This window comes from Drosophila grimshawi, unplaced genomic scaffold (genome assembly GCF_018153295.1).
Source record: "Drosophila grimshawi isolate 15287-2541.00 unplaced genomic scaffold, ASM1815329v1 contig_311, whole genome shotgun sequence".
Taxonomy (NCBI): Eukaryota; Metazoa; Arthropoda; class Insecta; order Diptera; family Drosophilidae; genus Drosophila; species Drosophila grimshawi.
This window is the reverse complement of record NW_025063098.1, coordinates 6,574,206-6,587,282: the sequence shown is the minus strand read 5'-3', so window position 1 is coordinate 6,587,282 and position 13,077 is coordinate 6,574,206. Positions and strand designations below refer to the sequence as shown.

Genomic DNA, 13,077 nt, shown 5'->3' with positions numbered 1-13,077 from the left:
TATAAAGATAAACTACATGAATATACATTTAAAAATGTATTGATAATAAATGATACCATAAATAATTTGGAAAATGACGAGTAAAATCTTAAAGTAGATCAGCATTAAAACCCCAAAACCCATAATAAAAAATCAAAACAAAACAAAACAAAAAATGAGCAACATTTATAAATATATTGATTATAAAGAAATTCTAATTGTAAGCCAATCTATGTATTTTTAACTTTACAATTTAAGTAATTTTGTAAAATAAATAATTCTTTAAATTAAACAATTTAAGTAAAAAAAAAAAACAACACAGAAAGGGAACGAAAGCAAATAATTGTCAGAAAAACGACCGCAGGCATCCATATTTGTTTAGTAATAACAGAAAATAAGCTCGTATGCAGCAAATAGTAAAAAGTAAGCCGAACGAACGTCAAGCAACAGAAGCAAATCAAACAGAGCTATATACATCAATATATACACATACCTATATATACAGATATACAATATAATAGTACGAACTCTGCGCATTGCACAATTCAATACGCATATACAACATTTTTACAGAGCAAAAAAGAAAAAGAAAAAGCTAGAAGCCCTGACGGTTTGCCGGGCAGGGCGGGGACAACAAACCGAAAAGTTTTCCAAATAAAGTTTTAAAACTAAAATTTTCCTAAATCAAAAAGGACATTTCTTTTCCAAAAAACAAAACAACAAAAGAATCAACATATTTATTCACATTCAACAATTACTATTTAACAATTTGTGACTTTAATTGCCAGTGTAGCTGGCAATGCAGAGCGATGCGTTGGTGCCACCAAAGCCAAAGGAATTCTTTAGGGCGATGCGTCCGGACTGATTCGCTTCCCAATTGCACGTCTTCTGCACAACATTAATATCCACATCCACTTGATCCACATTGATCGAAGGCGGCAATTTGTTTTCGGCACAGGCGTGCACCACAAACAGTGCTTCCAAATTGCCGGATGAACCAAGCAGATGGCCATGTGCACCTTTTGTTGAGGAGACAAGAACCTGTGACTTATGCTCACCGAAGACGCGTCCAATGGCATGAGCCTCAATGCGATCGCCGGTGGGCGTGGATGTGGCATGCGCATTGACATAGCTGATATCCTGCGGCGTCACGCCGGCATCCTTAATGGCACGTTGCATGGCCAGAGTGGCGCCAGTGCCATCCTCGCTGGGTGAAGTAATGTGATGTGCATCACCGGACAGTCCATAGCCCAGTATCTCAGCCAGTATGGGTGCTCCACGCGCTTTCGCATGCTCCAGCTCTTCCAGAAGCAGTAAGGCGGCCCCTTCGCCCATCACGAATCCGTCACGGGCCTTATCAAAAGGTCGCGAGGCCTGAGCCGGGCTATCATTGAAAGCAGTGCTAAGGGCCCGTAACCTACAAAAGCCGGCTATTGATAGGGGATCTATGCACGCCTCCCCGCTGCCCGCCAGCATCACATCCGCATCGCCGTTGCGTATGAAACGCAAAGCATCTCCAATCGCATGAGCGCCGGTTGCACAAGCCGTCGACACCGAATGATTGGGTCCCTGCAGACCATAGCGCATGCTGATGTGCCCGCTTGCCATGTTGGGCAGCAGTCGTGGCACAAAGTAGGGGCTGACACGATTGTAGCCACGCTGCAGCTGTTGAAATGCGCCATACACCTCGGACAGATCGAACATGCCCATGCCGACACAAACGCCAATGCGTTCCCGCTGCTCGGCGCTAAGTTCGCTTGGCTTCAGCTTTCCCGACGTCAGTGCCTCGTCCGCTGCCATCATTGCTAGCTGTGTGGCAGGACTCATTAGTTTGATGTCGCTCTTGCTCAGATGTTTGTCCAGCTGCAAGCGGTCCTTTGGTATTTGAGCGGCCACTTGACACGGCAGACCTTTGAATTCGGCGCCCAGCTTGGTTATGGCCGATTCGCCGGCCAATAAACGCCGCCACGATTCGGGCACATTATTGGCCAGTGGTGTGACGGCACCGCTACCCGTAACCACCACTCGCCGGCGCGTCGCCTGTGTCGATGCTTTGCGTATTTGTGATAAGAAACGCATGTTGTAACGGCAAACTAACAGCAAAAATATAAGCAGACAATAACAGAAAACAGCTGAGGCGTTGCCATATCGTCAGCATTTCCTTTTCTTTTCGTGACTGGTGTAAACACTAATCGTGCTTGCCACTGCTTGATCCAAATGCAGGAATAAATTGACGATAAATGATGATTCAGGGCAGTTCTCAATTTGTGCTCTTATATAATTATTATATATATATATATAATTATTTATAATTTTATAATTTATGCAGAAATAAATCATTTTACAATTATATATAAGTATTTTTATTTAAACAATAAAATCAAATTAAATATGTTGAAAACTTAAAAGATGTACATAACAATATTTCAAATACATTGTTGATGGCGCAAAAAAGACAAGTACGAAGAATATGACAAGTCATCATGATAAATGAAATTTTATTATTTGATTGTGTTTAATTATTTATAAAATATATAAGAAGAACAGTTTGTGAATAACAAACAATAAATTGTATCTTGAGTAAGGCGCGTGGATGATAAGAGACACAAAAAAATCACATAAAAACAAATCACTCTCAGTTGCCTTATGAATATTTTTCCAGAGAGCAGTGAGACATGTGAGATGAGAGTGAATGTGCCTATGCATATAAGCTCTTTCTATTTAAAATGCTCGCTCAAAACCGGCTGATAACTTTATTGTAAGTATTTACTTGGGCATGTGTATTTTGTGTGGCAGTGATCTGCTGTTCTTTGATCAACAACAACGTGCGAAAAATATTCTATCATGTCGGAAAAAGGTGAAGCTTAAGTCATGCAGGGAATAATAAACACTTGTGATAATTGATTGATCATACTATATAGCTTGTTGCCATGGACCTGGCTATGCGACTCCGCTGGATGCCATGAAGAGTGGACCCCGGGAGAAATTACTCTATACGGTCACAATTCAACCAAATTTGGACGAGCCGCATGGCGATTATCTATCCACAATCGATGTGGACCCAGATAGTCCCACATATTGCCAGGTAACCAAATAAATCCAACTGATAATTGTGAAAACAACTTGTTGACAACAAACTAAATTTTGAATTTTAATTTAAATAGATCATTCATCGCACCTTTACGAATCGAAAGGGAAACGAGTTGCACCATTCCGGCTGGAATGCCTGCTCCAGTTGCTACTATGTTGATAAGAATGCAGCAACTGTGCCGAAGAGAAACAGATTGATTTTGCCCTCACTTAATTCGGATTTTATTTATGTACTCGATGTGGCGACGGATCCACGCAAGCCTGAAATTGTCAAGGTCATCGAAGGAGACGTGTTGAAGAGCCACAACGTGACGGCTCCGCACACAACTCACTGCTTGGCCAATGGCAATGTAATGATATCGGTTATGGGTGATGCTAAGGGAAATGCATCTGGAGACTTTATCCTGTTTGACTCAGAATTTAATTGTGTCGGCACATGGACTAAGGGAGATCGGAAGGCGCTGTGTGGTTATGATTTCTGGTATCAGCCCTATTTTGATGTTATGGCTTCATCCGAATGGGGAGCACCCAACAAATTTCGACGGTTTGTATGCCTTCATCAAATTTTTCCCTATCCAAGTACAAAACTAAACATCCTTGATTCGTTTTTAGTGGATGGAATATTGAAGATTTGAACGATATGAACCAGTATGGCTGCAGAATTAATTTTTACAAGTGGTCTACACAAACTCTGTATCAAACCGTTGATCTGGGTTTTGAGGGCGTTACCCCGTTGGAGATACGCTTCATGCACGACCCAAAACGTCCAGATGGATTCGTTGGATGCGCCTTGAATGCAAAAGTTTTTTATTTCAAGAAAAAAACCGACTCCGACGAGTTTGATGTCAAGAAAGTAATTGACATACCAAATAAGTTGGTGGACACTGGAAGTGGCACTGCTTCTGAGATGGGTGGAATGATTTCAGATATTATCATATCGCTAGATGATCGATTCCTCTATGTAAACTGCTGGCGTCACGGCGATGTCAGGCAATATGATATCAGCAATCCAGACAAGCCCAAACTCATTTCTCAAATCTGGATGGGAGGTTCTATCAGCAGTGATCTTCCCAATATTATCGTCAAGGAGGATAAAGAGTTGACTGTATGTTGCTGGGAAGAAAATCTATAAATCAATGTATCCAATTTATATATATATATATTTTATGATTCAGGAAAGGCCACCTCCATGCTTCATCAAGGGTCGTCGCTTGGAAGGAGGACCCCAAATGATGCAGCTGTCTCTTGATGGCAAACGATTATATGTTTCCTCTTCACTCTTTTCTCCTTGGGATAAACAAGTACTTATTTCTTGACCATTTGATTGTGCAGATTACTAAGAGAATTCATCTCATTACAGTTCTATCCAGAAATGGTGGCCAAGGGTGGAACCGTGTGCCTCATCGATATCGATGTGGTCAATGGAGGCATGACTCTCAATGAGGACTTCTTTGTTGACTTTGGAAAGGAACCATATGGGCCAAGTCTACCACATGAGATGCGCTATCCAGGAGGAGACTGCACCTCAGATATTTGGCTAGCCAATAAGTAAGATATACTCAGACATACTCAACTGTTTCTATCATTATATTGAATGTGTAATCCAAAATAAATGATTTTTTTAATGTTAGTTGATCGATTTGCATTCAAGGGTTTACATAATTCGGGGAAAAAATGTTGGCAAAAACTACATAAATTTAGAAATAACGAAAGATCGGATTTATCTTGTCCATTTCAAGTATTATCGGGATGTAATTTGGGATCTCAGATGATCCAATATTCTTTGAACGTGTTTCGATAGATTTGGTCCCTGTGATTCTAATGGAAAGCTGTAAAGATACAGCGTCAGTGGGTCCCTCAAAGTATGCCCTAAATTCTTTTGCTTTTTTCAGAGCTCCGTTATTGGTTTTATCTCTAAGCCTAAAAATATGCTTATTATCTACCCATATTGAAGGGTTACAGTGCCCCATCATCCATCTGCTCTCATCCTCTGTGCAATTTAGTTTTCAAACAATAATAATAAAATGTTTGAATTTGTGTCTGTACAAATGTTTAATGTTTCATTTTAAGCGAAATGAAAAGAAAATAAATATTGCATAAGTAGCCAATACTTTGATTCCTCTACTTAAAATAAGAACGGCTTAATGGGTAACTTTTGAACCGTGTTCATAACTATGTCAGTGGGTTGATTTATTAATGCGTAAACACGTTGAACGCTGAAATGTTTTAAGTGACTTTAAACTTGTAAATAAATACACAACTAAATTGACTTACTTGTTATCGGCCGTGTTATTCAAAAATGACTTTGCTAAGCCAGTAAGTACGTGTGGCTGAATAAACATGCTGTGTATCAAGTAGGCCAAGGACGGAGGCAGAAACAGTAGTGCCCAGGGAATCCGCTGCAGGATAGCCAAAAGACCATTATGTGTAGCATCCATTTCACAGAATTCTTGCCACAACACTTGGCTGGCAATGACCACACCAATCGACATATAGGTTAAGGGTGTTTGTTTGACTAATCCAAAGGCGCCACCACTCAAAAACGCAGCAAGTAAATTCGTAATTTTCGACTCCAACCTATTTGCGAGCAAACATTGTGTGAGCTGAAATGAATATAAAGGCATATGCATGTCTATTGTTATAATACAGCTAAGGAATGGTTAATCTCACCTGATATATGCCCATACAACTTAGCATAAATCTTGTCGATTTCAACTGCATCTTCTTGAGTTGTTTGCGCCGCGCCCCATTGATCAAGTCCAATGCCAGTCCAATGCCCAAATGGGTGCGCAATTCGAGTAGACTTTGCTTAACACGCTCACCCAACGACCACTTGTCGTAGTTCGCGGGCATTGGGGCGGGTCGAATGAACCAGAACCCGGAATAAGCTTTTATCTGCTGCCGCCGCAACACCACCAGCGAGCACACCATAAATATTAATGTTTGGGCGCCACGGGAGTGCACCAAACCCACATTTAGCTGGCGCAGCACTGCCTCAAAGGCCTAACAATAGGATCAGTAAATATCAAATTATATGAGATAAAGTGGTCAGAGTCAACATACCGAAGGCAATACGCCTGTGGCAAAGAACTGCACCACTCTGGTCGGTGCCAACCACAAGAGTTGTGAAGCCAGAAGGGCAGGTATACCGAATATGCAGCTATAAACGAATCGATCATTCAAACGTCTCAGTATGCAAGACAAATAATAAGCCAGGGCGTTAACTGTTGAGGCAACGCTAACTGTTTGCAGATAGTTTTTCACTATTGCCCACAGACGTCGTCTCGTTTGTCGGCGCCAATTTAAAATCAATGGAAACTGCAGCAGAATTGGAAACACTCGAATAAAATGCAAGCAAATGCAGCAACAACATAGCAAAACACACACATACCAACAATAAAGGCAAAAAAAATTTAGAACTCGATATATGATTGCGATACAGATTCCAGATGAGGGCCTCTGTGCAGCTCTGATCCGGCAGACTGTGCAATACCCATCCACAATGTAAACAGTCCATGGGCGGACTAAAAATCTTACTAGGCGAGACCATTTTCTAAGCACGTCAACAATCAGACTGTTTCAATTTTCATAGCTAACCATTGTAATCGAATGCACCAGCCGATTTCCCGGTGCAATTCAAATGGTAGGTCAGTATGCAAATTCAGACTAAATATTTATATACATGTGTATGTATATATGCATATGGGGCACCATGTCTATGATAGGAGAAGCAACGATCAATTCTAAATGTTGTTTGTAGTTTTGATTTGTTTTGTTTGTTGGCGATGTCTCTTAAAGAAGAGCTGGGCGTCCATCTCCGCCGCCCCAAGCCCCCTCCTATACAAATTTTAAATGGCTCTGCCTTCCGCAGTTTTTGGGTTTTTTACGGGTAACCGATAAAAGCCATGCCCACAGCACCGCCCATAATCGCCAAAAGTGTTATTTCTGAAGGTGTAAATCGATAAAACCGCATATCTTCCACACTCTTAAAGATAGAGTCACCGAACTTGGGAGGTAGCTTTCTGATAATATCCTCACTAGCCGTCCCGGGAACTTCGTAAGCTAGTCACAAAACTTGAATGGTATATTGGTAGTAACACACTTAAAAAACCGTTTTTGGACCACGCCCACTCCTGTAATTTAAGATCGAAAGTTACCAAACCTGGAATGTAAATTAGTAGGACCCTCCTCTAAAAAATCGTAAGTGCAATCTAATTAATTATATGTTATATATATGTACATGTTATATCCAAATGTTATATAAAAATTCGTTAAGCCCGTATAAATTTCCATTGAATATTTTAATATTTTAATGAATCACCCAAAACGCAATTTGCTTAAATATAAATAAGAACTTTTTAAAATTATTTCTTTATTATTTAATAAAATGAAAAATCGATTCAAAATCCAACATAATTGAGTATTATTTCAATACATTTATAAATCAAATTGCATTTATTTTTGGAACTTGCCTGAAAATAGTTGTTCCATCTAAAATTGTATTACTCGATCATTTAGTTTGATCCTCGGATATGTAATTGATATGTTAGGAGAGTTTAAAATTTCGATCCATATTGAAGAGAAAATCAACCAAAAATTTGTTAATTATTTATTGAAATACATTTTGTGAGAATTGACCATTATATTTTCCAAAATAACATTTCCTATGAAAGAAAATGATTCTTTTCTTTTAATTTTTATATCTTTTTAGGAACGAATATGATATGTGTTATATAAGAACAGGGAATTTCTTTTTCGAGCCGAGTGATTTTATGGTGTTTTATAATGTTAATGTGCATAAGTTCCGAATACTAAAATATTCAGTGTCGAATTAGTCAACCTCCTCGACGGTGGGTCCGGATCCGCTGCCCGTCTGTTTGCCGGCTTTCGATGACTGGCCATGCAGCTTGGACATGATGGGTGCGCAGACGCCCTGGCAATCCTTAAGATGATGCTCGTATTCCTCCTTCTCGGCCAGCGAATTACCGTCCAGCCATTTGGTCTCCTCGCTGCACTTATCACGCACCGTAGACTTGTCGGAGTCGCTGAGGACGCCAGCGGGCGATTCCTCCACGGCCTGTTTGCAGCCATATATGTAGGCCTCCAGTGTGTTCCTGGCTTGCACACGATCGCGCTGACGATCATCCTCGTCCTTGTACTTCTCCGCCTCGGACAGCATGCGATCGATCTCGGCCTTGGAGAGTCGACCCTTGTCATTTGTTATGGTGATCTTCTCCGATTTGCCGGTGCTGTTATCCTTGGCGCCCACATTCAAAATGCCATCAGCGTTCAAATCAAAGCTCACATCGATTTTGGGCACACCACGTGGCGCTGGCGGTATCCCAGTCAGATTGAAAGTGCCCAGCAGATTGTTATCCTTGGTCATGGCCCGCTCACCCTCGTACACTTGAATGGTGACCGCATTCTGATTGTCGCTGTACGTGGTGAACGTCTGCTGCTGTTTGCACGGAATACGAGCATTGCGCTCCACCAGCTTGGTCATCACGCCGCCAGCAGTCTCAATGCCCAGCGAAAGTGGCGTGACATCCACCAGCAATAGATCCTGAATCTGCGAGCTGCCGACGCCGGTGAGAATGGCTGCTTGAACGGCAGCACCATAGGCCACCGCCTCGTCCGGATTGATGGATAAGTTCAATTGCTTGCCGCCAAAGAAGTCCTGCAGCAGGCGCTGTATCTTCGGTATGCGAGTGGAGCCACCGACCAGGACCACATCGTGTATGGCCTTTGTGTCCATTTTGGCATCGTTCAAGGCACGCTCCACCGGCTCCAGCGTCGAGCGGAACAGATCCATGTTCAGTTCCTCGAAGCGGGCACGCGATATCTTTGAATAGAAATCAATGCCCTCGTGCAGTGCATCAATCTCCAAGGACGCCTCAGTGCTGGAGGACAACGTCCGCTTGGCCCGCTCACAAGCCGTGCGCAGGCGTCGCAGAGCTCGAACATTGCTGGCTATATTGCTCTTGTGCTTGCGCTTGAACTCCTCCACAAAGTGATTGACTAGACGATTGTCAAAGTCTTCGCCACCCAGATGGGTATCGCCAGCCGTCGCCTTGACCTCAAACAATGAACCCTCATCGATGGTCAGTATGGAGACATCAAAGGTGCCACCGCCTAAATCAAAAATCAACACATTACGCTCCCCTTTGAGATTCTTGTCCAGGCCATAGGCTAAAGCGGCAGCCGTCGGCTCATTGATGATACGCAGCACATTCAGGCCAGCTATGGAGCCAGCATCTTTGGTCGCTTGACGCTGTGAGTCGTTGAAATAGGCGGGCACCGTAATCACCGCATCCTTTACCTTTGTACCCAGATAAGTCTCGGCGATCTCACGCATCTTGGTTAACACCATCGAGCTGATCTCCTCGGGTGCAAAGCGCTTGCGTTCGCCTTTGAACTCAACCTCAATTTTCGGCTTGCCAGCATCGCTGATAACCTTGAAAGGCCAGTGCTTTAGGTCTTCCTGTATCTTCCGGTCATCGTACTTGCGTCCAATTAAACGTTTCGCATCGAATACCGTATTCTTGGCATTCATCGCAACCTGATCATAAATACATATACAGAAAATTAGTCAGCAAACAAAATAAATGCTATTTTTAAGTGGCCAACTGTTGGGGTTGTTCCAATAAATTCCAATTGATTTCAATGTGGAAAATATATTTGCAGGAATGCCTAAAAATATTTCCATAAATATATAATATGAATATATAAATTTGAATTTATTTGCAATACTTTTTCCCACATAGATAAAGGAGTAAATAGTTTTGTGGAACATCTCTTTTTATGGATATTAATCTTTTTGAAAACCAAAAACTTTTTAGAATCATCGAATTATAATGCCACTTAGCAGACAATATTGTGTGCTTTGTGCTTGTGCCCCTCCAGAATTTTAAAAAATTTTCTCGTAATATGTGCAACGGATTGAAAAGTCATCTTCATTCCCATAAAGTTCATATATATTCTTGATCAGCATGAAAGGCCAAGCAGATAAGCAGATATGTTCATCTGTCCATATGTTTTTTGATGCACTTTTTGACTATTTCTAGTTAGTAAATATACTTAAAATATGACCAGGTGGAGTCCATACTGCAGGCCTATATAATCTTCGGTATGCCGAAGTTGGCTTTTTCTTCATTTAATTTTAGATACAGATGAAAACATACTTATAAATAATTCGGTACATAAACAAAGATATACATCTTTTTATTTATATGTCTGTTTGAATGTGGTTCAATTTAATGATTCATGGATGCCGTCATTTGTACATATGTAAGTTAATCCATTTATGTGCATACATATGTGCAATATTTTATACTTGATGTATGCTCATATTTGGCCAATTTGAGTGGCTAAATGTCAAGTGCAACCGCTGGCTGACTTACCTGATTCTTGGCGGCATCGCCAATTAGTCGCTCGGTGTCATTGAAGGCCACATAGGAGGGCGTTGTACGATTTCCCTGATCGTTGGCTATGATCTCCACTTTATTGTTCTGCCAAACGCCCACGCAGGAGAACGTGGTGCCCAGATCGATGCCAATTGCCGCTGTCTTAGCCATGTTTATACTATTCCACAACTATTCCAATTCCGAGTGCTGCCTCAATTCTGAGCGATTCGCTTGCCGCTGCTGTCGGTGACTAACTAAATCGTGCGACCGCCTGACGCTCTGATTTTTATGTTGCAATCTTTTCGCCGATTTTTGGCGTTTCTCTACAAAACGAGTGTATTTATTTTTTGCCACTTTTTTGTTGTGATTTTCACACGCCGAAAATTTTGATTTTGTTTTCTGTTTGTGGAGATTTTGACGCTTGTTCTAGAAACTGTTTGCTTTGAGAAGTTGTATTTGGTCTGAAAATTATGACTGGGTTTTCAATCAAATTTGGATACTCTAATATACAATGCATTTGGGAGATATTTGTGAATAAAGTACTGGTTTTTGCTCAACGCTTTCCCTTCTTCTTCTTCTTTTGCCCATCTGGCCAAGGAAATCCACGAGACTTCAGTACGTCCTGCAAGTGTATAATTGGTGTTTATCGTAAATCAGAGATTCTCTTTAGAGACCGACCTGCACATTGTGACACACATAGTAGGCATTATCCATGGCTGCATCATTGAATATATCACAGCCAATGGACTTGCCAACGCCAGCCTTTTTCTTGCTGCCACCGGCGCCTTCCTTCTTTTTCTTATCATCGCCTTCGCCACTGCCAGCGTTGCTGGATGTGGAATCTTTGCTATTTCGTTTCTTTTTACTCTTGCCGCCCATTTAAAAATGGAAAGACCGATTAACAAAGCTGCCCCATCGATTTAATAACTGGGCTGCCTGGCAACCCCCGCGCTGCCTAATTCCAATTGGAATTTGGTTTGAGCGTGAGTCGTGCTAAGGTATTTAAAAACTATCGTTTTGTTGCTCAGCTTTCGATGCGCAGCTGACTTTTAATATTATTAATTAATCTCGCCAAGTACAAATGCGTGAAAAACAAAGCCAAAGCACAGACAAATGCAGAAATGCTAATTTTGTCAACAACCGTCAGTCTGCAATGGATGTGTTTACTGCTACAAATGCAGGCGCTAAATGGTGCATAAATAGAATATTAAAATACTCAATAGCCCGTTTTTTAATATTTTCAGTTTTTAGCAGCGCTCGATGCCTTTGAGATAGTTAATTACCAAACCACAAAGTATACGTTTGCCAAGCCATGGCCACAGGAGGCATCTGCCGACGAAGTTGATGGAGTGGGCGGAGCAGAAGGAGCAGTGGACCACAACGATCTGGAAGAGAGCTATCTTAAATTCGACAACGATGACGAGCTGCGAACTGCAGCGCCAACTCAGCCGTTGCTGGTGGAGGGCGCCTTTTGCCGGCGCAGCTTCGATGGGCGCAGCGGCTACTGCATCCTGGCGTATCAGTGTCTGCATGTCATACGCGAGTATCGGGTGCATGGCACCCGCATTGACATCTGCATGTATCGCAATAATGTGCCGGTTATCTGTTGCCCACTGGCAGACAAGCATGTCCATACGCAGCGTATCAGTGCCACCAGTAAGTGGAGTACACGCTCGAGTTCATTGTTGTTTTGTAATGCCAATTTATTCCTCAGAATGCCAGGAGTATAATAGCGCAGCGCGGGGACTGCGCCTGGGCGACACCGGACGCAGCTTCTCGGGCAAACAGTGTGTGCCCAGTGTGCCACTTATTGTGGGTGGCACGCCCACGCGTCACTCTCTATTCCCGCACATGACAGCTCTGGGTTGGACACAGAGCGACGGCGATATCAAATGGGGCTGCGGCGGCACGCTGATCAGTGAGCTTTACGTGCTGACAGCGGCCCATTGCGCCACATCGGGTAGGTGAGTGACAAGGCCCAGTAAAACTCAATTGTATGACGTTTAAATCATTTGCAGTAAACCACCTGACATGGTGCGATTGGGTGCCCAGGAGCTCAATGTCAGCAGTCCCTGGCAGCAGGACATTAAAATACTTATGATTATACTGCATCCCAAGTATCGGTCGTCCTCCTACTACCACGATATAGCGCTACTTAAGCTGACCAAGCGTGCCCAGCTGTCGGATCGTGTGCGCCCAGCATGCTTGTGGCAAATATCCGATTTGCATATCAGATCTGTGGTGGCCACGGGCTGGGGACGCACCGAATTCCTGGGCGCCAAGTCGAACACATTGCGCCAGGTCGAACTCGATATGATAAAGCAGCAGCGTTGCAAGCAGATCTATCGCAAGGAACGTCGTATGCCAAATGGTATCATTGATTCACAGTTCTGTGCAGGCTATCTGCCTGGTGGGAAGGATACGTGTCAGGGCGACTCCGGCGGACCGTTGCATGCGGTGTTGCCCGAAAACAATTGCGTCGCCTTCGTTGTGGGCATAACATCATTTGGCAAATTCTGTGCGGCGCCCAATGCCCCCGGTGTCTATACTAAGCTCTTCAATTACTTGGATTGGGTTGAGAAGATTGTATTTAAAAAGCATTAGA

At 42.6% G+C, this 13,077-nt stretch overlaps 6 protein-coding genes across 9 annotated transcripts; 2 read left to right on the top strand and 4 right to left on the bottom strand.

Annotated features, from left to right (window-relative positions):
- Positions 1–701: 701 nt before the first annotated feature.
- Positions 702–2,094, bottom strand: LOC6563045 (3-oxoacyl-[acyl-carrier-protein] synthase, mitochondrial). The gene has a single exon (XM_001990143.2). It carries the CDS (start codon positions 2,056–2,058, stop codon positions 757–759), a length of 1,302 nt encoding a protein of 433 aa, XP_001990179.1. The 5' UTR covers positions 2,059–2,094; the 3' UTR covers positions 702–756.
- A 557-nt stretch (positions 2,095–2,651) lies between these two features.
- LOC6563385 (methanethiol oxidase) lies at positions 2,652–4,699 on the top strand. The gene is made up of 6 exons (XM_001990144.2): positions 2,652–2,836; positions 2,901–3,064; positions 3,144–3,613; positions 3,682–4,174; positions 4,245–4,370; positions 4,430–4,699. Exons 1-6 carry the CDS (start codon positions 2,824–2,826, stop codon positions 4,619–4,621), a joined length of 1,458 nt encoding a protein of 485 aa, XP_001990180.1. The 5' UTR covers positions 2,652–2,823; the 3' UTR covers positions 4,622–4,699.
- On the bottom strand, positions 4,676–6,645 carry LOC6563386. Its single transcript, XM_001990145.2, has 5 exons — positions 6,461–6,645; positions 6,133–6,387; positions 5,740–6,072; positions 5,344–5,672; positions 4,676–5,285 (listed from the first exon to the last, which is right to left on the bottom strand). The coding sequence occupies exons 1-5, from the start codon at positions 6,617–6,619 to the stop codon at positions 5,195–5,197; spliced, it is 1,167 nt and encodes a 388-aa protein (XP_001990181.2). The 5' UTR covers positions 6,620–6,645; the 3' UTR covers positions 4,676–5,194.
- A 1,020-nt stretch (positions 6,646–7,665) lies between these two features.
- LOC6563387 (heat shock 70 kDa protein cognate 2) lies at positions 7,666–10,836 on the bottom strand. Its single transcript, XM_001990146.3, has 2 exons — positions 10,470–10,836; positions 7,666–9,628 (listed from the first exon to the last, which is right to left on the bottom strand). Exons 1-2 carry the CDS (start codon positions 10,641–10,643, stop codon positions 7,901–7,903), a joined length of 1,902 nt encoding a protein of 633 aa, XP_001990182.1. The 5' UTR covers positions 10,644–10,836; the 3' UTR covers positions 7,666–7,900.
- Positions 10,837–10,908: 72 nt separating this feature from the next.
- On the bottom strand, positions 10,909–11,366 carry LOC6563388 (small lysine-rich protein 1). Its single transcript, XM_001990147.2, has 2 exons — positions 11,151–11,366; positions 10,909–11,094 (listed from the first exon to the last, which is right to left on the bottom strand). Exons 1-2 carry the CDS (start codon positions 11,349–11,351, stop codon positions 11,026–11,028), a joined length of 270 nt encoding a protein of 89 aa, XP_001990183.1. The 5' UTR covers positions 11,352–11,366; the 3' UTR covers positions 10,909–11,025.
- A 117-nt stretch (positions 11,367–11,483) lies between these two features.
- Positions 11,484–13,076, top strand: LOC6563389 (serine protease snake). Of its 4 annotated transcripts, none has more exons than XM_032737436.2 (4): positions 11,484–11,663; positions 11,727–12,128; positions 12,187–12,436; positions 12,491–13,076. In XM_032737436.2, the coding sequence occupies exons 1-4, from the start codon at positions 11,594–11,596 to the stop codon at positions 13,074–13,076; spliced, it is 1,308 nt and encodes a 435-aa protein (XP_032593327.1). In that variant the 5' UTR covers positions 11,484–11,593. The 4 variants fall into 4 exon arrangements, with proteins under 4 accessions (XP_032593327.1, XP_032593328.1, XP_032593326.1 ...); XM_032737437.2 differs by having other exon boundaries at positions 11,574–11,663; positions 11,724–12,128; positions 12,187–12,432; positions 12,491–12,851; XM_032737435.2 differs by having other exon boundaries at positions 11,576–11,663; positions 11,724–12,128.
- The last annotated feature ends 1 nt before the right edge of the window (position 13,077 follows it).

Coding starts and splice junctions, on each gene's coding strand:
- LOC6563045 (XM_001990143.2), bottom strand. CDS start 2,058: ATGCGTTTCTTATCACAAATACGCAAAGCATCGACACAGGCGACGCGC.
- LOC6563388 (XM_001990147.2), bottom strand. CDS start 11,351: ATGGGCGGCAAGAGTAAAAAGAAACGAAATAGCAAAGATTCCACATCC. Junction 11,095..11,150: donor ATGTGTGTCACAATGTGCAG/GTCGGTCTCTAA, acceptor ATACACTTGCAG/GACGTACTGAAGTCTCGTGG.
- LOC6563386 (XM_001990145.2), bottom strand. CDS start 6,619: ATGGTCTCGCCTAGTAAGATTTTTAGTCCGCCCATGGACTGTTTACAT. Junction 6,388..6,460: donor TTTTTTTGCCTTTATTGTTG/GTATGTGTGTGT, acceptor ATTCTGCTGCAG/TTTCCATTGATTTTAAATTG. Junction 5,286..5,343: donor AATAACACGGCCGATAACAA/GTAAGTCAATTT, acceptor AAAACATTTCAG/CGTTCAACGTGTTTACGCAT.
- LOC6563387 (XM_001990146.3), bottom strand. CDS start 10,643: ATGGCTAAGACAGCGGCAATTGGCATCGATCTGGGCACCACGTTCTCC. Junction 9,629..10,469: donor GCGATGCCGCCAAGAATCAG/GTAAGTCAGCCA, acceptor ATTTATGATCAG/GTTGCGATGAATGCCAAGAA.
- LOC6563389 (XM_032737435.2), top strand. CDS start 11,594: ATGCTAATTTTGTCAACAACCGTCAGTCTGCAATGGATGTGTTTACTG. Junction 11,664..11,723: donor ACAAATGCAGGCGCTAAATG/GTGCATAAATAG, acceptor TTCAGTTTTTAG/CAGCGCTCGATGCCTTTGAG. Junction 12,129..12,186: donor GCAGCGTATCAGTGCCACCA/GTAAGTGGAGTA, acceptor TTTATTCCTCAG/AATGCCAGGAGTATAATAGC.
- LOC6563385 (XM_001990144.2), top strand. Junction 3,065..3,143: donor ATAGTCCCACATATTGCCAG/GTAACCAAATAA, acceptor TAATTTAAATAG/ATCATTCATCGCACCTTTAC. Junction 3,614..3,681: donor GCACCCAACAAATTTCGACG/GTTTGTATGCCT, acceptor ATTCGTTTTTAG/TGGATGGAATATTGAAGATT.